Consider the following 24,218-nt stretch of genomic DNA (forward strand, 5'->3'; position numbering starts at 1 on the left):
AAGTTAATGTAATGATCAGCATTATTATGTCAACAGAACTCTACAAAATAATGTTTACAACTTAAAAGGTTTAGGCCTAATTAAACCAATTATCATTTTTAACTTGCAGAGTTGTCCTAACAGCTCTCCTCAAATACTTTTTACAGTGTGACTTTCACTTTCCATTCAAACAAATCTTATTTAATTACAGTGTACCTTTACACAAATTCATTATTTATTGTAAATTGTAACATTTTTATAAAAATATGAATCTGAAAATATGATTTATCTCTGGGTGATCAATTGATTTATACAGGGAGAAAAGATGCAAAGAAATAAAGTAGCCTAGAACATATTCCTGACAAAATATCAATGTAGTCTAGCTACTGTAATTGCTATAAAAAAAATTTAAAAAACGTGGTGAGCTGTTTTTAACCACACATAAAAATAAATCTGCAAGCTTCTTACAGTATAAGTTTACAGTATAAACAATAACTGTACTATATAGTAGGTCGGCAGGAATTCTGGCTTCATAATACATCTGAGTAGGCTACTAATGCTCATTTTTGTAAGGAACCGTTACACCAGTGGCTGATCATCTCGCCTGCAGAGCCGAGCGCTACTTGCAACTATCGCGATACTTGCAGCGGTCGCTGAACTGTGTGCGGTGGGAGGGGAAAAAATGGCCGCTCGCGAAGCGACACTCGAAATGATGAGCAACAACAACACAAACACAACCCCTTCAAAATGTGACAGCTGACCCGAACCGACACCAGCACACACACCGGCTTCCGAACGGATGGGTATCGCGGCCGGTGACGGGGGAGGTCAGGAACGACAGCGTTTGTGTTTAAGTTGTAATTTGAGGGAAATAGGTGAGTTAGCTAGCTTGCTAACGTTAGCCGCGCGCTAAACTAGAGCTGAACGAACCAGATCCATAAAAAGATCCACGAAAACAGACCCCAGCAACCGCACTATCGCTGCTAGGATGAGCGGACCGGGTCAGGACAGCGAGCCAGAGGCCAAAGTGCTTCATATTAAACGGCTGTACAGGTAAGAGCGTTGACAGCAGGCCGGTACTTTCAGGAAATCTCAGTAATTCGTTATGTATTTGATGTTTTTTGGGCTTAGAAGTGCTTGAAAATATATTGATAATGCTAAAATGCTAAATGAGACACTTGAATACAGAGGCCGTATAGTCATTCTCAGCCCATTATGTCTCATCTGGAAATCTTATATTATTTGGCATATGTGGCATGAAATTATGCTCTATGAACGTTAACTTAAATCTAAATGTACTTTGTTTATGCTTACTCTTTTTATTTCCTATAAAATAACATATGGGTAATTCAAATTATAAGCCTGAATTATATGAGGGTGTATTTGAAGGTAGAATATTTTTAGCATCTGCACTATTCAATGATTGTTAACCCTGTAAATACCTTTTTTAAATGGAACAGTTTATTGCAGGTTTTATATTTTAAATGGCCAAAGATTAAATTCTGATAGCTTTTTATGTAAATACATGACTTTAAATTTTTTTTTTATAACAGACTACTTATAAAAATGCATGTAAAATATGTCTTGTCACTCTATATCTCCCAATAAAACCTCCTAGAAAGATAATATTTAAATGCTTAGTTTTATGATCAAACCTCTGTAGTTTTGATTGTCGGGACAAAACATATAATCAATGCAATACAAGGATGAGGTGTTTACAATTATACTAAAATGCCTATTACTTACTAAAAATGTACTAACTATATCAATCAGGCGACAGGCATACAGTAGAATGTGTACAACGGGTTTTGATCATGTTGGTAATTTAGAGGCCTTAGAAATGTATGTATCATATGATACAGTAGGCTTTTTATGGTTAGGAGCAGCTGAAATTAATATTTAAGCTCTAGAGCAAATGCCTGTGTTTACACCTTAACCATTTAAAGATAAATCAAAAACATAGCTCTGATGTTAAGTTGCATTCACAATATGATTAATGGAAGAAAACTGGACTTAGATTATATGTTTTAGATCAGTTTTTTTTTTCTAATACATTTTTATTGTCAAAAAGATTGTTTGAAAAGCAATAGTTTAACTCAGTTTTTTTTTTACCTTCGGAAGATACATTTTTTGTTCCCATGACGTTAAAATATAAATTTTATCTTTAGTAAGAGTAAACAATTTAGGTTTTTAATTTGCTATAATGCATCTTTGTGAAAGAAAGAAAAACACATGGAAAATTATGCCATATAATGAAAACCATAAATTGATTTGTTTGAATTTCAACCCCATATATTTAACTCAATCATAAATCAATAATTGTGTTATAATAAAAAAATATTATTATTGTGAAAGTGTTGAATGTGATTGTGGTGTATTATAACAGTGTTCGTCATTTCTTGTCTGTTTTCATCAAGGGCTGTGGTGGAAACGGTGCACAAGTTGGATATTATAATCAGCGGCAAGTCGTCGTATAGGGAGGTCTTCAAACCTGAGAACATCAGCTTGAGGAACAAGTAAGCACAAGTTTACTCCCAACCGGGCACAGTGCAGGATAATCAGATTATGTTGTGTTTACATGGAAGAGAGAGCTTTTATAGCTTGTCACCTGGTTAGGATGCAGTTACATTAGCTCTTAATAACTCATCAACATTCCCATATACTTTCTTTACAGGGCTTCTTAATTTTTTTGTTATAAATATATATATTTTTAACCAGATTGCGGGAACTCTGTGTAAAGCTGATGTTCCTGCATCCTGTGGACTATGGACGCAAGGCAGAAGAGCTGCTATGGAGGAAAGTCTACTATGAGGTCATTCAGGTCATCAAGACCAATAAGAAGGTACTGCCACGTAACCCTGCACACGTCTCATTATTTAAAAGTAGTTTTTTTTTTTTGCTGTTATATTGGCCATCAGGCTGAAATCCTGACTGTGTTTGCAGCATATTCACAGCCGCAGTGCTCTGGAGTGTGCATACAGGACTCATCTGATCGCTGGGGTGGGCTTCTTTCAACACCTGCTGCTCTATATCCAGTCACACTATCAGCTGGAGTTACAGGACTGCATCGACTGGACACACGTCACCGACCCACTCATCGGTGAGACATGTTTCCAGACGCATATTAAAGCCAGCATTCTCACAGTCATGGAAAACTGGGGAATATCAAGGAATTTCAACTGTAAAATAAGTCTTAAATATTTCTAAATATACGAAATATTTATATATATAAAAATAAATATATATATATATATATATATAAAAAAAATTATAGTTACTATATTAGTGATATTTAAAATAACAATATTATAATAAATATTTATATAATAAATGTGAAAAAAACTAAAAAACTTGATTGCCTCTCTCTCTCTCTCTCTCTCTCTCTCTCTCTCTCTCTCTCTCTCTCTCTCTTAACTTCAGAATTGTGAATTGTATGCAATTGGCTAGTAATGGCTCTTTCTGAGTGTTATCTTTATGAAGTAATAACAAAAAAAGTTGTGGAAATTTACTGGTCTAAAGTTTTGGGAACCCAAAGTCATCATTTATTAGCCCTCATGTTGTAAATATGTCTACCAGAATATTAACAATAAATTAAGGTTTTCCCCAATTATGGAGAACTTGAAAATATCAGGGAAGTCAAAAATGTTGATTTCCATGCCTGGAAATGTCAGGGAAAATAATTCGATTTTTAGTGAATGTACATTGTTCTAGTTATAGGGTTCCTACGCAGATTGGAAAATTATGGAATTTGGTTTGAGTAATATCCAGGTATGAATATGTATGGACGTTTTTTTGTGTGTTTCCAGACTATTGCCCTTATTAAACGTTTTAGAAGAATTTCTAAAAAATAATCATATAAGCAGATAGTTTTTATGGCATGATCACACATTTTCATTACTCAACTGTTTGTCTTTACCATAAGTGAGTCTTTTTTTGACTTCATTAAACGAATGTATGTGTGCCACTCAAACCAGCAATAGATAAAGGAGCAAACGATCATCTCAGACTGTGCTTTGCTGTTTGGTGATCGTGCAACATCAAACCACATTTACAGTATCGAACTGATGTGTCCGAGGTGAATATATAAAGGTTATAAGGCGTTTTAGGTTTCTTCTCATCATGTGCATGTTATCACTTCAAGATAACCAATACTATATGTACTGGCCAATACTATGACTGTACCAATACTATGACTGTACTATATGGCATATATAATGCTGAAAATAATATATGCTGTATGAATCATTTGTTCAATATGATCTGAAAGATCTACAAAGAGGTTTGTAAATTTGAGCCTGGAAATGTATGGAATTTTAGAATTTCTGTAGTTATCAGTTTGAAAATATATAATTGCCTGGAAATTGAAAATTCCCAAAAATGAAAATTCTGTCATAATTTACTCACCCTAATGTTGTTCCAAACCTATATGAATTTCTTTGTTTTGTTGAACACAAAGGAAGATATTTTGAAGAATGCTGGCACCATTGATTTCCATAGTATTTTTTTTCCTACTGTGAAAGGCAATGGTGCCCAAAAGCGGCCTGGTTACAAACAAAATATCTTCCTGTGTTTAGGGGAACAAAGAAATGTATACTGGTTTGGAACAACTTGAGGGCGAGTAAATGATGACAGAATTTTCATTTTTGGGTGAACTATCCCTTTAAGAATGATGAAAAAAATATTATTTATTCATCAGACTTGAAGTCATGGAAAAGTTCATTGGTCAAAAAGTTTGGGAATACTGTGTAGCAAAATCTATTGCATCTCACATTATAGCCTGTCATACTACCCAGTGCTAGCGTGTCCTGAATGAACCTTTCTGTGCTCAATGACCACAGGTCGTAAGAAACCAGTCTCCGCCACCCCTAAAGAGATGGAGTGGGCCCAGATGGCTTGTCACAGATGCCTTGTGTACTTGGGAGATCTCGGTAAGTGTGTTCTCACTTGATATTTCTTTAAAATCAGCCTTGGAAAGCCTTGTCTTGCAGTGCGATCTTATGTTGACGTTTGATGTTTATGAAGCGCGGTACCAAAACGAACTGGCGGGAGTGGAAGCAGAGCAGCTGGCGGAGCGCTTTTATCACCAGGCCCTGTCTGTCGCACCTCACGCCGGTGAGCGAGTCCTCTCAACAACACATTTTCCTGGCATAGGAGAGCATGCTTTTTATGATTTTCTCTGTTAAACAGTGAATTTTAATTCACATTTAATGGTATTCATTGTTATCATTTCCTTTTATTTGAATTTCACATTATTACATTGGGGAAATGCAATTGTTGTCTTTTACAGGCATGCCGTTTAATCAGTTGGGTACGCTTGCTGGAAGTAAATTTTATAATGTGGAGGCTACTTACTACTACTTGCGCTGGTAAGGCTTCTGAGAACAGAATCATGTTAATGCATATAAAGTAAAACATGACATTAAATTAATATAGCAGCAACAGCACAGTAATAATAAAGAGGGATGTAAAGGACTGTTACATCCCTTTTTTTTCCCTTTTAAATTGTAGTTTAATATGATTAGCGTTCCAAGATTCTGATAACCCTGCATGAACATGACAAACTGTTTTTTCCCGTTGAACAGTATTCAGTCAGAGACACCCTTTGATGGCGCTTATGGGAATTTAAAGCGTCTGTTTGACAAGGCCGCCAAGATGTACCACCAGGTGAAGAAACAAGAGATGAAGAAACTTTCACCATCACGCCAGAGGTGTGTTCCCTCTCCTTTATATACATATAAAAGACAGGATGAAGGAAAATGTGTTCATTGTGTTCCTGTAATATAAATCGGTGGTTCTCAAACATTTTGACTTGCCTCACATTGTTTAACACAATATTCAAAGGCCCCTCATATATGCTATAGTATTTCTACCGGTATTTCTGCTGTAATTATGCTATAATTTTTTTCTATTACCAGAAACTGGGAGTGTCAATATAGTAAATAAATTGACTGCAATAAAAAAAAATTGATTGTCGAAGTTTCAAGAACTGAGACAAAAATTAATTTAAAGTTTATTAAGGATCTTACCAAGAATGGTGTGTAAAGTATAGAAATAGCACGTTTAAGACATAGCACGTGAAATAATGTACAAAACAAAGTCTCTAAGCAATTTAATCTAAATGAATTGCTGATTATTTATTAAGATCGTTTTAAGTCGTTCTGTAGGCCCCCTTGAAAGTTTGGTTAGGCTCTCTGTTTGAGAACCGTGGAGCATGCAAGTAAGACTGTGCGTTATTTTAGTAAATAAATGAATGAATTAAGATTGGAAGTTTCTGTAAAACACCTCTGATCCATATCTAGAGGCCAGAATAGAGACTTGGGGGTGAGATCAGTAAACAACCACCTACCAATGCTCTATAAAGCTCTCAGCAGTGACCTGTGGCCTGTTGCATGAAGCTAGCTGAACAAACTCTGAGTTTCAGAGTGGGTTTAGAGTCGACTAAACCATACAAAGCCATCCTGGTTCAGCGAGCTCAGAATGCTCAGTATAAACGTTCTCTGTCATCTCAGAAAAGTAACTTGAAAGTGTGACATTCAGCCAATCACATGGAACATGGGCAGTGTCAATTTAATTCACTTCTCTGCTGAAGATTAAGAGATATTTATGAAAAAAGATCATGAATTTAAATGCATTAAAGCCGAATGCATTAAATTATATATTAAAGCTTTTATTTATATGTATATATTTATATTAATTTAAATGCAAAGTTTAATATTATAATAGTCATATAATCATTATTTGACTGTATTAATTATAAATAATTATAATTCATATGATATTAAATTTTAGTATTTATCAGTGGCAAAAGAAGGGCAATTTTGTCACAAAAAAAACTCACTATGAACTGATTTAATTTGAAGCAAGAGATATGGCAATGAACACCGCTAAAAACCAATCCTTCTTGAGCCAGAAAAACAGTTTCCTTAAACAAATCTCAAACCTACCTGGGGTGTGTTTCCCGTACAACGGCCTAACTCGCTGCTGAACCTCCTTAGTATGATGCATCGGTGAAGAAAATCAACTAGCTTGTCACGACTGTTTCCCGAAACCATACTGTCGCAAATTTGTCTTTCGACCACTTTGGTTAATGATGTCACAGGTGGTGGAGTAATAACTTATTTTAATTAATCTGTTTGAGATCAAAATAATGCTAGATTTTTGCTATAAATTACGGACATGGCATCTGAGGACTAATTAAAAATTTTCTGAACTATTTTCCTGATTGAATCATTGGCGCGTTCTTACGTACTAGAACACGTTCGCACATGCGCACTATTCAAATACGATGCTATAAATCTCTTGACAAACTAAAAGACATTAATGGCATTGGTATATATTTGAAATAGAAGATATAGATTGTACTGAATGTCAGCTTGCTCAAGATAAGGATGTATTAAGTCCACATGTCATGCAAACAAGAAACTATGCTGTTTACTATTACTATAAACTATTTCTGCTAAATATCAGCAGCCATATCACCCTGTAGCCCAAGACTGGTTGCCCACTGAAGCTAAGCAGGGCTGATCCTGGTGAGTACCTGGATGGGAGACCTCCTGAGAAAACCAGGTTGCTGCTGGTAGAGGTGTTAGTGTGGCCAGCAGGGGGTGCTCTCACTGTGGTCTGTGTGGGTCCTAACGCCCCAGTGTAGTGATGGGGACACTATACTGTCAAAGAGCACTGTCCTTTGGATGAGACGTTAAACTGAGGTCCTGACTCTCTGTGGTCATTAAAAATCCCAGGATATCCTTCGAAAAAGAGTAGGGGTGTAACCCCGTCATCCTGGCCAAATTTGCCCTTTGGCCTCTGTCCATCATGGCCTCCTAATCATCCTCATACTGATTGGCTTCATCACTGTCTCCTCTCCACCAGTAAGCTGGTCTCCACCAGTAAGCTGGTCTCCACCAGTAAGCTGGTCTCCACCAGTAAGCTGGTGTGTGGTGGGCGTTCTGGCGCAATATGGCTGCCGTTGCATCATCCAAGTGGATGCTGCACAATGGTGGTGGTTGAGGAGATTCCCCCTTCTATGAAAAGCGATTTGAGTGCCAAGAAAAGCGCTATATAAATGTAATGAATTATTATTATTATGCTTCTAACCAAGGCTCGAGCAGCGATGCTGTTTGCGACTGTGTTGGAACTATGGTTTCGGGAAACACAGATTTGTTGAACATTGCTAATAACGACAGAACGTATAGTTGGCTAACGATGCTTTCGGGGAACGCACTCCTGGAAACTGAAACCTGCTTCATGCTACAGGCCTCTGGAAACCGCACAAAATGTTCGACGTAGCCTCATGGTGGAGAGAGACTAGTATTGGCAAGCAGCAGTCACATTAATTTGTTTATTCTTGCTTCAGGTCAAAAGACATCAAAAGACTGCTGGTGAGCTTCATGTATTTGCAGAGCCTGTTGCAGCCCAAGAACAGGTGAGAGCATCAACCCGTTTAATGACGTAATATCCCTATCCCTCCCCTAAAAGGTACAAGATTAAATTTGAGAATCAAATCATGTTTACTAATAACCTGTCACCTCTTCAGTCTGATGGAGACGGAGCTGACGTCACTGTGCCAGTCCGTGCTGGAAGACTTTAACCTGGTGCTGTTCTACCTGCCCCTTCCTGCTCACGGCAGCCAGTCAGCCAGCGAGGAGGAGGAGGAGCACGACTCGCTCTGTTCTGTGCTTCCTGACAGCCTCATATTCAAGATGGTGGTGACTTGCCTTATGGTGGTGCACAGCCTGAAGAGAGGGGGTAAGTAGGGACTGAAAGGATTGATCATGATGTTCGACATCTGCTGCTCATTTTACGCCATGTCATTTTGTCATTAATTATGTCGCATTGGATTCAATAAGCAGACAGATACTGCTTCACCAAGCTAAAAATAGCACTTTAAAAATAGTTTATTTTTATTTAGCGAAATGGCAGATGTGTGTTGCTTCAGGCCTATTATGATACATCATACATTTCCTGTTATTACTGCAGCTTTACCAGATACAACATTGTAAAAAGCGATAAAATCTTTTTTTCCAAACCAGTCACCACATGCCATGAGATATTTACTGCATATTTATTTTTTACATGGGTGTTATTTATATACTTTTATAGTATTTATTAATATTTTGAGTTCGATTTTAGTTTTTATATTGTCAGTTTTATATAATATATAACATTTCAGGTTTCTTTGGTCATGAAACATTTTCAGGGAACTGTTGAATTGTGATTTCCATCCATTGAAAAGTCAGGATATAAAAAAAAAAAAACTCTGTTGATTTAATGGCTGTTAGGGCACCGTTGGAAGCATTCCAACCACGGTTGTTATTTTAATTTTCTCACAAATGAAGTCCAAACTCATCTGTCAACTGTAATTCAATTCTAGCTTCAAAGCAGTACAGCGCCTCCATCGCTTTCACATTGGCTCTGTTCTCCCATTTGGTCAATCATGTCAACATTCGACTGCAAGCTGAACTGGAGGAGGGAGAGAGTGACGTCCCACCCCTGCGCACTGATAACACTGGTACGGGTACTTCTTTGCTTCTGATCCCTATGATTCTGATCCCTTTCCTATGATCCCTTAAAATGCTGTCTAGTTAGGCAGCTCTCTAGGATTTGGAAAAGCTTTTGTTTTTGTTTCCTGTTATGTGATTGTTCAAACTTAAAACTAATCTTCCCAATGTTATGCATTTGTTCGTAGATGACGCTGATGCCAGAGATCACAGTGGTGCTGCCCTCTCAGAGGAGAAGACCCTGCAGAACGGCTCCCTGGAAGAGGAGGATGATGAAGAGGAGGACAAGGAGAATGAGGAAGATGTGACTAAGGGGAATGGAAGTACAGTGGGGATGAAGAAAATCCTGGAGAAGAAGAGATCAGCTGAGGAGAAGCAAAAACAGAAGCGGAAGTTCTCACGGCTCTCCATGCTTCGCCGCAGACGCTGCGCTCACAAGGAGGACGAGAGCGACCTGAGCGAGGGATTTGAGAGCGACGAAGAAGAGGACGAGGAAGGCGGCGGTCCGGTCGATGGTCTGGGAGCCCCTAGGGTCCAGATAAACACTTTAGGAAGGGAAGGGCGGAAGGGACCACTGGCAGAGGATGGCAGCTTCGAAAGTGGTTCAGAGGAGGAGGAGGGCGGCACTGCTTTTGACGTCGAGACGGATTCCGACATGAACAGTCAGGAATCTCGTTCGGACCTGGAAGACATGGAGGATGCCGAGAATGCGCCACAACAACAGCAACAAGAGGAAAACGAGCAGCCGCAACCATCTAGAGAGGAAAACTCGACCCCTCCAGTAACAAACGGCCCTTTAGTGTCTAATGATGCCAGCATCAGCAGTAACCTGCAGGCCATGTCCTCTCAGCTCTTCCAGGCAAAACGCTGCTTCCGGCTCGCCCCCACCTTTAGCAATGTTCTGCTCCGCCCTGCCGTTGCCACGAACCCCACCCCAGACTCAAACCCCACCCCAATACAAGAAGCCCCACCTCCTACTGGAGAAACACCGAAGCACATGAGTCCAGAGATCGCTAATGGAACCAACGACAAAGGTATATTGCATACAGAGTCATTTTAGTTTTCTGAAATTAATTTAACTTAATTTGCTTTTTTATATACATTACACTTTTGAGCTTGGTAAGAAGTCTCTTATTCTCACCAAAACATTTATTTAATTAAAGATACAGTAAAAACTTTAATATTGTGAAATATTATTACAATTTAAAATAACTTTTCTGTTTTAAGTGTCTTAATATCCTTCAGAAATCATTGTAATATGCTGATTTGGTGCTTAAGATTTTTTTTTATTATTAATATTATATACTATATATTTTTATTATCAATGTTGGAAAAAGTTGCACTGCCTAATATTTTTTTTTAACTTTTGAAAAGTAGTAGTAGTAGTAGTAGTAGTAGTTTTTAAGAAATTTGAAGTTTGAAACTGATGTTACACTTCATTTACATAACCAAAGTCCTTCCGGTCCAATCAGTCTACAGGCTTTCATAGACAACCTAAGAAGTCGGGAAAGTCTCGTTTAAAAAAAAAAAGTTATTTTACAAGCTATTCACACATTGTCAGTAAAAATGTCATTAATGCATAAAGCCCCTTTAACGCTATAATGTTACCCTGCAAGGGAGTGCAGATTTAGTCCATACTTATAAATATAATACGATTATTTGATTTGCTGTTTACAGATCCTGACTCTGATTCTGAGGGCAGTGTTCACAGCAACCAGTCGCTTCCCAGTGAGAAAACCCTTTCTGAGCGACTGGAGATTCTGACCAATCAGGGTCTCATCCAGGTGGTGAAGGTCTTTTTGGATTGGCTGAGGACGAACACTGATATCATCCTCATGTGCGCTCAGGTACATCTGAAAATTCTGCATTTTCCTTGAGAAAACCACACAATCGTTTTGTTTTTTTGTGGTGTTGTTGCTTCGCTACACTTTTGTATACATGTTGGTCTTTGGTCTCAAACAGAGTTCTCAGAGCTTGTGGAACAGACTCTCAGTGCTGCTTAATTTACTTCCTGAGGGAAGCAAGATATTAGAAACTGGTGAGAGAACTCGTTATTATTATTAATTTTTTATTAAAGTAAAAATATCCTTTGATTTCCCTCATAACGCAATATTTTTCTCTCGTTCTGTTGCAGATTTAGGTCTGAATAAGGATGTAACAGAACTCCTGAGTGAGTGTGAGCAGCCTGGTTTGGTCCAGACACTGCTGTTGCCCGAGGATCTGGCCCTCCGCCACCTTCCTGCCCTCAGCGTAGCCCATCGACGCCTGGACTTCACTAGCCAGAGACCCCCACTCACCCCTCTGGATGAGGTAACATCACACTTAGCTCTTTATGTGTCATTTGGAATAGATTTGTACCATTTGTTTGTGTCGTCAGTAAAAATTGTGGCATTCTTCATATATTCAAATCATATATTTAATTTAGGATTTTAAGTTTTCCTTGTGTTCCTTTAGTAAAAGTGGAAAACTGGTTTTACCTGGTTACCAATTCTACTAGGTTACTGTTTTGTTTTTTAAAGAATACTAGATTTTTTCCTAGTATTCTTGTTTCTTATCTTGTCTAAATGTAATATTACTATTCTCTTATGCTCATCAAGACTGCATTTAAATATATATATATATATATATATATATATATATATATATATATATATATATATATATCTCTGCATAAAAATCTGCGGTAGTGTATATTGTTACAAAAGATTTCTATTTTAAATGAATGCTGTTCTTTTTTAACTTCTTCATCAAAGAATCATGAAAGTATCACTGGTTATAAATAAAATATTAAGCAGCACAACTGTTTCCAACATTTATAATAAATGTAATGATTCCAAATGTTTTAGTAGTACTTTTGAAAGCACCAAATAATTATATATATTGGGATTAATTATTTAGTGCTTTCAAAAGAACTATTAAAAACAGTTGGAATCATTACATTTCTTAGGATTGTCACTCATCCCTACTTGAGTGTCATAATGTATTGTTCAGGGAAAATCAAGTAGCTGGTTCCAGCTAATTAGTGTGCAGAGGATTTCATTAAATATGACATAAGTGCAATTAACATTCATTGTCTTTTGCTTTCTCTCATGTTCTTCCTTGATGTCTTGTTTTCTCTGTGCTGTCCAGTGTGTGGTGCGCGTGTGCTGCATTCGCAGCTTTGGTCACTTCCTCACAAATCTCCAAGGCAACGTGTTACACTTCAACCCAGAGGCGGGCATCTTCACCAGCATCAGCCAATCAGAGCAGGAGAATCTGATTCAGCAGGCCAAGGCCCAGTTCCGCATGGTAAAAGACAAGATATTTAATTGTAATGGAAGAAATAATAAGCCAAGTATTAGTTTAGCAATAATAGCTTTGCTTCAATTTGCACTAGAAACTATTTTCTCTTTAAACAGTGAATCAGCTGATCTCTTTTTGTGTATTCGGTGGATTTGCTCGTTTGGTGATTTCAGTAGCTGTAGCATTTAAATGCATGCCAAAATAGTCATGGAAAGTGCCTCTAAATGATAGGGTCTACACAGACATGTCTGCGGTAAAGAAAACTAGGCTTTTTCATAAAACCTCACCACATTTGTGAGCTTTTGCTTGAGAGCCTTATGTTGCCAAGCAACCATGCAGCCCTTACGGGTAGAACAAATGATGCTTGAAGTGCCACCTTGCTGTGCCGGTGAAGAGGCGGCCCTTTCTGGTACAATTTCATTAAAACCTTCAGGGTCTGCGAATGAAAAGCATGTCATAGACTGCCAGGCATTCATGGAATAAGGCTGTAGTCAACAGCACAGGTCTCTCTGAGACGCCACCAAATCATGACCACTGCAGTCAGCGTGAACTCTCCGTCCCTGCTGTTAACCCAGCTCAGAGCTTGAGAGTCCTGCATTATTTTAAGAAGACTCTTCTGTTGGTTTTAGTTTGTAAGCTTTAATTCAATTCCAGTTTTATTTATTTGTTCCTATAGTCATCTCTCTGTGTAAACAGCAAAGCATATGAGATCTGTTATTTTCCGATTGGCATTATGTATCTGATATCTGACCTACATCTAAACACATCAGAATTTTTCGTCATTGTCACGTGTCAGTAGTGTTAATTTCATTAACGAAAAGTATGACGAAAAATGTTCATCAACGACCTTTTTTTTTTTCATGACTAAGAAGACATCGGTCATTAACCGATACCTGTGACTATAATAACATTCAATATCGTAGAGGAAAAAAGACGAGTCTAAAATTTTGCTAAAAAGTAAACTACAAAAAACTCAATCTTTGACTGGGTTTTAAATCCAGATCAACGTTCAGTTCACGTTGCACATTAACAAAGTTAAAATTGAAGTTTGTGTTCTTCAAGAAACAAAGGAAGGAATATTTTTCACATACTAAGTATTGTAGCTCCTCATGCCCAGTCTTTCTAAAACACGTAGATTTCCACAAAGCCCCTCCTTCTGAAATGCGTAGTGTTCTCTGATTGGCCAGCTGACCCAGTACGTTGTGATTGGCCAAACACCTTTTCTTTTTTTCTTTTTTTAAGCACTTTCATATGTACTACTGTACACCCAAAGCGCTTTACAATCATATCAGGGGGTCTCTCCTCAACCACCTCCAGTGTGAGCATCCACTTGGATGATGCGACGGCAGCCACAGTACAATGGTCCCAGTGCGCTCACCACACACCAGCTATAGGTGGAGAGAGAGTGATAGAGCCATTTCAATGGATGGGGATTATTAGGAGGCCATAATTGGTAAGGGCCAATTGGTGGAATGCGGCCAGGACACCAGGGTTACACCCCTACTCCTAACAAGAAATGCCATGGGATTTTTAATGACCACAGAGAGTCAGGACCTCGGTTTTACGTCTCATCCGAAGGACGGTGCTCTTTGACAGTATAGTGTCCCCATCACTCTACTACCTCATGCGTTTGTCGGAAATCTAACGTCCCCTTACCATTATCGCAAGCTTCAGCTTCCAAAGCAATTATAAATACAGTTAATAATGTTGTCAGTTTTATCATATCCGTCGGATTCTGTAAATGCAGATGATCAAACTCTTTCAGAACCTGACACTCGTATGTATTTACAGTACACAAGCCGCGGTTCAGCTGAACGTCACAAACGCCACCAGTTTGAAAGCGCATGCTGCTTCAGCTCTGCTTGAGCGGAACACTGCATCTATGTTTGTCATCTTTTCACCAAAAGTTATAAGCGGACAACAGAGGATACTATGTTTGTAAACAAATCCATCTCTGCACTTTTTAACATAAGAACGACAAACAATATGTGCTTCTCTACACTGCACAAAACTCCGCATTTCAACAGTCAGCAAATAATACTTTAACAAATTATAAAACATTCTTACAGGCTCTGATTGAGTAGCGCCAGATTACCCTAGCAAATTTTGAATTGCTTTATTTTTTTTAGAAAATAGCCTTAGTGCACAGCCGGCCTTGTACTCTCCCAGGTTCAGGTCACTGTCCTCTGTAAAATGCGCTTCTCACACATGAACATTTGGGTTGTACTGTCCTGGAACAGGGTTGTAAATAAAACTGATTGCTAATTGCCTCCACTTTCGGAAGGCCAAAAAAAGTAAAAAAAACAAAAAAACAATGTTGTGTTTTAGCTTGGTGAATCTGCCTTCTCTTTTAAATAGAAAACATCTTTTTATAGGAGACTTTGAGCTTTGTAACTTTGCAGATCGTATACACGCACAAACAGCTACATAACACAGTAAAGAAAAAGGAAAATATGTAAACACATCATATGACCCCTTTAAGGCAATTCTATCCATGTGTCGTGCATACTTTAAAGCCTGTCAATCAACATTACTTAATCAACCACCCTCAGGCTTAATAACGCAACCTCTGCCAAAAGTGTTCTGCGTGTGTTCAGCGATTGAATATAAAACTTACAAAAAATGTTTATCCATAAACAAGCGCTAAGACCCAGATTCTGCTCTACCTAAATTTATGGTCACGAGCCGCTACTGGTCACGATCTTAAATCCCCCAATCAGAACTTTCCTCTTAAAAGGATACATTTTCTGTCAGATGTTTTACTTAATCTTTGCAATCTGGCAAACCATGCATACGAGTTGACATTCTATTGATTTGTGCTTATGTGAAAGAGTGCAATAATTCTGATGAAATGTAAAAATGTAATCATTATGCAGCACTAGTTTTCACTGACTAAAACTAGACTAAAATGGTCTAGTCGACTAAAACTTGACTAAACAAAAACATAAGGTTGACTAAATATGAAAAAAATAACTTAAAAGAACATTTGACACAGGACACAAGACTAAATAAAAAAATAGCTGACGGAATTAACACTACGTGTCAGATAGTCTTAGTTCCACTCTGAAACCATCACATGACATTGAGGTAAGGTTAGTGGAATCATGGGAATTTGTAAACATGAATCATGAAGCCTTTTCAAAATTCAATGTTTGAATCTATAAAATGTCACAGATCCAAAGATGAATTTGGAATATATGGAGGGTTTTAAAATGTTGTAGGATAGCAGCAGTAGTTTATCCATTCATTTTGGCCCATATTATTGATCCTGCATTTTTCATAATAGATATTTTGGTCTGTTAGACATTTATGGTCACAGGCAATAATATTGACTGCAAAAATTTCCCTTTTTAAGGATCAACCTCTGCTGTCAGTGTCAAGTGTTTTAAATGGTATTGTACACAAGAAACTAAAAACAAGATATAAATCTGAAGCAGGAGCATGACTAAACTTCATTGGCACAATGAGGGCATGTTATGCAAATAAATTTAATCTCCAAAATTTACAAAAGATCCAATGCTATTTATATTTAATACTTTTCTCTCTGTCCTTATATTTTCCCTTACTCTTACAATATTACCTAAGAGTTGAAATGTGTGAAACTGCAAGGTGCCCTTTTTGTATTTTGCTTCCTAAGGTTACATTTATCTGTGGTTTAACCATTAATCTCTTTAAGTGCACTTTAAGGTTATTCTTTAAAAAATAATCACTCTTTATGCGTTTGTTTTCCTGTCTATTTACTGTATACTGCTCTTGCGTGTTGTTTTCTCTCTTCCTCTTTAAGGGCAAACATATATTTAGCTGCTTATTCACACCTTGTGTTTACTATGTGTAACCTCAAAACATTACTCAGATTTTACCCTGAGGTGATATTGACCTTGCCTCATCTCATCCACAGGCGGAGGAGGAAGCTCGCAGAAACCGGCTCATGAGAGATATGGCCCAGCTGCGCCTACAGGTCAGACCAGCTGTTGGGTCTATTTTTAACTTTCATTAATGCACGTCGTCTTCACAGCATTTATCCAAATGGACTCAATTAATTGGAGCAGTAATGAACCATTTCCTTGTCTCTCTCTCTCTCTGCAGTTGGAGGTCTCTCAGCTGGAGGGCAGTCTGCAGCAGCCCAAAGCCCAGTCCTCCATGTCTCCTTATCTGGTGCCAGATACCGCTGTTCTCTGCCAGCACCTGGGGCTGCTCAGACAGCTGGCTGCCAGCGGCTGCTTCATCATCATCATCCCTCGCACAGGTCAGTCCACGAGTCTCCTCCCATCTCCAAATGAGAGTTTCCAGATGTGGGAAATCTGGACATTTCAGGAGAGCCTGGAAATGTCATGGAAATGAATGCATCTAATTGCGCTAACTAAAACTATTAGAAATAATTTTCAGTCATTTAAATAAAGCTAAAATAAAATATTTATCCATATTTTCCCTAAATGCAGAAGTCTCGTCCGACTCATAGCGTAATTATACTTTACATTTTCGGTCTCCGGTGTTTCTAGTCCAATTAGTATATTTTTTTAGAGCTGATAATGTAACCTTAAAGCTATTAAAATTGTTTCAGAAAGCACATGGCTCCATAGTGCCATTACTTTACAATTGTTGCGGTGACCGTCTTTTGTCAGTGCTTCACCCGTCAAAGTTTAATAAGTACGTAGATGACATAAAGCTGCCCGAACTTAGTGACATTGAAAACAGATGGTTGCTCATATGCTTCATCCAGATCCCGATCAGGTGAAGTTTGGGGGGTTTTGTCCTCAAAATGATAACAGTGTGTCACGATACGGTGGTAGGAGTGAGCACCCAAATGCAGGTTAGGGTTTCATTTCTTTATTAAATAATAAAATAAAACATACACAACAAAAACTACCCCAAGGGGGAAAAACAGAACCGAATAGACTTGACTGGACTGGACTGGACGCAGGCAAAACATGAAGGGACGCACAAACGATTTGGCAACATACAAAGACATACCATGACCAACAATGACGATCCAGCCCAGGACAGCAAACACAAGGAGAAGAAATAGGGAAGCAGCAAGGCTGGGATGGGTAGGGCTACACAATAGACAGCTGAGCACATGGCACAGGGAAACGTGCAGGAAGCCATGTGCTTGCACCAAACAGACAAAACACACCTAAACAGAAGAGGGGTGTTTGTCTTATATCCAGGATAGTCTTTTATTCGGAACAATATGGTACTTTCCAGGAATCTTCGGTTTATTGATGTTGTTGTGGCAGCCAACAATAGCACAGCTTAACCCTGCGCTCATTTAAATTGAGTAATGTTCAAAAAGTTTCTGTTTAATTAATTCAGTCGCTCTTTTTTTACCGTTTTAACAATAGTTTCCTATGGAGAGCAGAACAGGTCAGCATACAAACAGAAGTTAGAATCCATCGTTTACTCAGGAAAAAGGATGGTATTTTAAATATTTGATGGAAAAACTTGAAATAATTTTAAGATTAGAAAAATTATGAAACTATATTTATTTTACAACTAACTAAAATAAGTTTGATGAAGTACTAAAAATACAAAAATCTGAAATAAGACAATAAATGAAAGCTATATAGAAATGTAAAAAAATGACAAAATTACTAAACTTAAATTGCAATGAAAACTAAAAAGAAAATATAAAGCTAATTCATGTGTATTAATAAAAAAATGATGTAACAGTATATAAACATTGCTTAAATAACTGCACGAACTAGTCTGTAAACGGTAGTGAAGCCTGATTATGGGCAAAACATTCTTTTGAGTCATTCAAAGCGTTTTATGAAATCCTTCTGAATGATTCATTAGCATGTCAGTGTGACTCAAAATTATTTTAAACCAAATCTTATTCAGCCTAGAAACGGAAAAATTTCATGTAAAAGGAAATTGGTAAAAAAGAGTGGGAGCCTTGGCATCTGAATGGCTGCCCTCTGATTTTATGTGCACATATTTTTAATTGCCTAACAGTTTTTACACTAGTGTTTTAGTTTTTTTGCCAGCTCGTATGTAATGAAAAGTAATCTTAAATGGGCATTTTGCACAGAAGGTGCTAACCGCCAGGAATGATCAATCAATACATGTTTGTGCAAATTGCCTGACTGAGATGAATTTCTGATCTCTTGCAGTGATTGATGGTCTGGATATGCTGAAGAAAGAGAACTCTGGAGCGAGAGATAGCATCCGGTTCCTTGAGACAGAGTTTCGGAAAGGGAACAGGTACATCTTGAGCTCAGCAGACAATAGGATTGTAGCTCTGTTTGTTCCAGACTGCAGACCTCTGATTCTAACGGCACCATTAAACAGTCAGAGTCAATGATTTAATGTGTCATGCGTGAGCATTTATTCATACTTATTATGCAACAGGTACATCCGCTGTCAAAAAGAGTCGGGAAGAAGCTTTGAGAGGGACAAATTAAAACGACAGGACATAGAAGCCTGGTAAGCCCCGTCATCTTCACTTCTTGTTTCAGAGCGAAGCGATTTCAAATTCAGTCGTGAAGCCCTGTAGGCTTTTCTGCAGACAGCATCGCTGCATTGATTGTTCCTGTTGGCAGGCACCTGTATAAGATGGTGGACAGCTGTCGTCAGCTGACGGGATCTCAGAGCAGTGGAGATGAAGACACCGCTGGCATGGTGACCATTTTGACAGGACACTCATTGGAGGAGCTGACTGAAAGATCAGCTTCCATGAAGGTCAGTTATGCATTACAAGACTCCAAATAGGCTTTTATAGTGTGGTATTGGTTGGCGGTATGACCAAAACTTTATAACAGTATGAGATTGTATTAGAGCTGCACGATTAATCGTTTAAAGATCACAAACTCGATTCTCGATTCGTGATCTTATTCCTGAATGACAACCTGTGTCGATTAAACCTTTGACGAGTACGATCACACGAAACATAAATGTGCTTTGTTGCTGCCGCTGAGCCAGAGAGAGCAGTTGTCATGTTTATATATGAAACACTAACAGTCTTTTCAAGCACACAGTGTCATTATTTCTGTCATAGTCATTCAAATAACCAAATAATTCAAATAATAATGAAGTTATGGGATAAAAGTTTATAGTTCCGATATAAAACACTGATATCTTTGGTAGCAAATCACCTTTTGAAAGTAACTTGATGCTTCAAATGAAGATTGTATTATTTATATAGGTGACAACATATCGACAACATTTATTTGTCGTCGAATCATTCATTCAAGAGATCCATTTAAAATGCCGATTCATCCGGTAATGAAACAAGTCTTTATAAGTGAGTCATTGAATCGTTCATTCAAACATTTTTTTTTTTTTATTAATTCAAATTAAATAAATATTTTGGTCCCACTTTATATTAAGTGGCTTTAATTAAAATCTACAACAATCTTTTGTAATTTTTTATAAGTTTGAAATTAACAATTTGATACAATGGACTTATTGTGTACATACATGTTTTTACATTGTACTTATATTTTAAAAATACCAGCATGTAATTACAGCTGTAAATAATTAATGTATTTACATTTGTAATTACGCAGTTGACCCTTCCCTTACACCTTAACCCACCCTTAAACTTAACCATACCAGCACACCTGTCCCTAACCTTACCCGTATCACACCGCAATAGCAGCAAAAGTGTTTTACAATACAACATGAGCACAATAAGTACATTGTAGTGGTGTCAACAATAATCGATTCGGCGATGCATCGCAATGCGGGATATGCACGATTCAGCATCGATGCGGCAAAGTGCCATAATCGATTATGTCACTGTTTATTTTCTGGCCTTGAGTTGGACAATAAAGTTGTGAAGTTTATTATTTCCGTGGGCATAACAACAACAACAATCAAGACGGCTGAGGCGGAGGGAGATGACCGCGATAGACGGGTAATTAAAAACGCACCCAAAGCTTGGAAAAGCGGACATCTGGGCACATTTCGATTCTACGAAGTTAATGGGAAACTTAACAAGACGAGGCTGAACACAGGAGCGCAGCTTCGCGGCTGAGACACGAATAGACTATTATTAACTTAAAGCTTTACTCTTAAACACAAAAGGCACGTCCATTTTAATACAAAAAATTTATTTATTAAACAAACCAGATCAAGAGCAAAAACGAAATAAAGTGAATAACTGAAAAATAAAGCATAGGCTCAAAACTAATACAAACAGTGGCACTGCGCGAGTGCGCGCATTGGGCTCCAATAATATGTTCCCGCCTTCTAAAAAAAAATGCTGCCGATGTCTTTGTTGACATGGTAGAGGAGGACTGACTATGAATTAAACGGTCTCTCAATTAAATAAATAATATTCAGCAAACCTTAGTAGCCTACTTTCTTCAATCTGACTGTCTCTCTTCTCCAGTGGGTTGGGATAATCCAAAAGAAGTGAAAACAAGGGGGGTGTTCTGAAGACAGACTGTTACCTGTGACACAGGGGTGCTCTGAAAACACCCCCATTAGCAATTAGTGCTTTCCACCTGATGAAATGAACGCGCAAAATGAATGAAATGAACCCGGCAAAACTGATGAAATGAACGCGCAAAACGAATGAAATGAACGCGGCAAAACTAATGAAATGAACGCGGCAAAACTGATGAAATGAACGCGGCAAAAAATCGACCAATCAGAATTTTGGTCAAGCCAGAACGTATCGACCAACAATCGACTAATCGATTGGGAGATTACAGCCCTAGAAAGCAGTGATTTATGTTTTCTTTTTCAGGTTTGAAAATGCCATATACAATACCCTGTACCATTCAATTTTATTTTGTTTAATGACATTTATGTCAAAGATACAGCAGTGATAATGGTAGTGATAATACACACATAAAGCAGCCAATAAAATCTGTTGTTCAATATATGACTGCTTGTATTGCCTCATGACTGATGAAAAATTTGCCTTGTTGTGTGCAGTAGAATTTTGATACATCGCAATGCATCGTAGAATCGAATTGAATCGAATCGTTACCTGGTGAATCGTAATCGAATCGAATTGTGAGGGCAGTGCCAATGCACACCCCTAGTACATTGTACAAATTTTTCTATGTAAGTCCATAGTACTTAAAGCCACTTAATATAAAGTGGGACCAATATTTTTAATTAGACTGCAGTAATTTTGTCAGAATTTCTAGAATTTTACATGTTGTATTCTTACATGTATCTAATCTCTTAAATAGAAAAGCTACTCTATTTCATAGCATCACTTCTTTTACTTAAGCCCCATTCACACAGCACTTTGAACCCGGCAAATTGCCTGCAAATTGCCGGAACGCCTTCTGTGTGAACGCAAACACGACCCGGGTTTAATGCCGGGATCGATGCCGGGTTGGGGACCTAGTAACATTGCCGTGTTCAGACCCGGAACGCGCGCTGTGTGAACAAAAGCCAGGACAAATGCCGTAAGGGGTGTGTCGTAGTGATGATGCACGAGCCTTCGCAATGACGTAGTTATCGTGCGACTCTGTTACTCTGTTAGAAGAAAGTTTGTGTTCGTCATCGATACAAGAAAGAACGAAAAGATGTCTGCAAACTGGACTGAAGCAGAGACCCGAGAGCTCCTTGCAATCCGCGCCGAAGCTGAGATCGTTCGCCAGCTTTGTGGAACGGTACGTGATGCGTTAGTGTACGACCGAATCCGAAAAAAAATGATCGTCGTCTTTTCGACGCGTACCTTATACGTCACATCATAACGTCACGCGTCTATCCGGGACATACCCGGGTTGTGTGTGAACGCGCTCTCTGATTCCGGCAAATCACTGGCAGTGTGAATGAACCATTTTCAAACGAACCCGGGTCAAATCCCGGGTCACTTTATCCGTGTATTTTCCGGAATCTCTGTGTGAAAGGGGCTTAAGTTACTCCCCAACACTGTCATGCCACCCAGACCCAGCAGAATTATCCAGATGTCTCTCTGTAAGAACCGTCGGGGGTTTTGTCGTAGTGTCCGTTTGTATGATGTGATGGTGTGTTTACACAGTTTTTCCATTGATCCGGCTGTAGGTGTCTGTCCAGGCGGTGGCAGCGGCAGGCATGGAGCTGAAGAACATCACCGAGTTCTACCGGCAGTGGAAAGAGATGGGCTGAGAGACGGCGTGGGACGCAAGGGGTCGGCTTGGCATTCAGCTGATCGCACACTCACTCCCCCTCTCTCTCTCAATCTCTCACTCTCTCTCTCTCTCCAACTTTATCTGTATCTGTGTCTCCAGGGGAAAAAATACTCAAAAGATGGAGGTTTGTAAGGAAGGGAGGGTGCAGGAAGTGTTCGGAGAAAAGAGAAGTCAGATGCACAGGGGCTTTAAACGAAAACGGCGCATCCTCGACCCCGACACAGGAGGATTAAAAGCTACAGGGTGAAATAACTCCGTTTAAGTGCCCCTGCTGCGCTATAACCAGGCATATCTGCCGATGAAATGAGTGTATATGTTTTGAGAGAGAACAAACATTCATGTGCATATACGTCAAAAACAAACCCATAAATTGAAATGTATAGAACAACGTTTTTGGATTACTTTTTATTTCCGTCTTTTCGCTACGGTCATGGGGGTTGCACTGCCACGTGGACGTGTGTTTTTGACTGCAGCGGTGAACACCGTCTAGCGTTTACCCTTGGTTCCTAGGGTCACGAAGGATTCAGGGTATAGGGTGTACACTTCTTTTTGATGATTTGTTCTTTCTAACGTGGCTTTCCCCACCAGTGTTTTTTTTTTTTTTTTTTTTTTTTGGTGTAACTTTGTGATTTAATGTATTGTGTTATCTGTGTATGAGCAGGAAGTCTGGCAAATGGTTGCTTTTATTTGATTTTATTTTTGTATGTCGTATAGTTGCCTTTATATGCTGTGCTGAACACACAGGAATGAGGTTGGGTGTAGAGATGTTTCTTTCTGTTACGGCATAAAGAAACGACTCGGAGTTACAAACATCTGATTCTGTGCTTACAGATGTGGAAGTGTTTCTGCTCGACTCTAAACATGAGATTACTACTCAGCAAAATCTAGTCGCAGCCATTCGCCATCACATTCTCATAGTAATTGTCCCATATTGCACATCGCAAAGGAATCCAGTGTATGTGTGAGGCAGTGCATTAAACAATAAAAGATTTCATTTAAAAATGTCTGTTTTGTCCCTGTCATTGTTTTCAAATGCATGTAAATTTGAGTCCAATTTTAAATCATTTATTTAAATCAAATATTGTTACAATTTAAAATAAAATATTTCTATTTAAATATTTTTAAATGTAATTTATTCCAGTGATTCAAACCTGAATTTGCAGCACCATTACTCTTCAGTCACATGATCCTTCAGAAATCATTCTGATTTGCTGCTGAAGAACCCTTTTTATTATCAATTTTACTAAGAGTATTTTGATATTTTGCTGGAAAATTAGAGAATTATTTTGTATTCTTAAAAAAAAACGAACGTTCAAAAGAACAGCATTTCTTTGAAATAGAAATGCATACCATAATTGTTTTTGTCACTTAAAACGTAATT

At 38.3% G+C, this 24,218-nt stretch overlaps 1 protein-coding gene across 1 annotated transcript; it reads left to right on the plus strand.

Annotated features, from left to right (window-relative positions):
- Nucleotides 1–560: 560 nt before the first annotated feature.
- On the plus strand, nt 561–23,843 carry smg5 (SMG5 nonsense mediated mRNA decay factor). Its single transcript, XM_079625951.1, has 22 exons — nt 561–1,032; nt 2,397–2,495; nt 2,698–2,821; nt 2,923–3,079; nt 4,818–4,907; nt 5,002–5,091; nt 5,267–5,345; nt 5,562–5,687; nt 8,333–8,401; nt 8,513–8,724; nt 9,350–9,487; nt 9,665–10,510; nt 11,154–11,323; nt 11,439–11,514; nt 11,611–11,786; nt 12,606–12,764; nt 16,657–16,716; nt 16,845–17,004; nt 18,872–18,962; nt 19,110–19,184; nt 19,301–19,439; nt 22,731–23,843. The coding sequence occupies exons 1-22, from the start codon at nt 968–970 to the stop codon at nt 22,812–22,814; spliced, it is 3,285 nt and encodes a 1,094-aa protein (XP_079482077.1). The 5' UTR covers nt 561–967; the 3' UTR covers nt 22,815–23,843.
- Nucleotides 23,844–24,218: the final 375 nt, after the last annotated feature.

This window comes from Phoxinus phoxinus, assembly GCF_949152265.1.
Source record: "Phoxinus phoxinus genome assembly, chromosome: 10".
In the NCBI taxonomy this organism is placed as follows: Eukaryota; Metazoa; Chordata; class Actinopteri; order Cypriniformes; family Leuciscidae; genus Phoxinus; species Phoxinus phoxinus.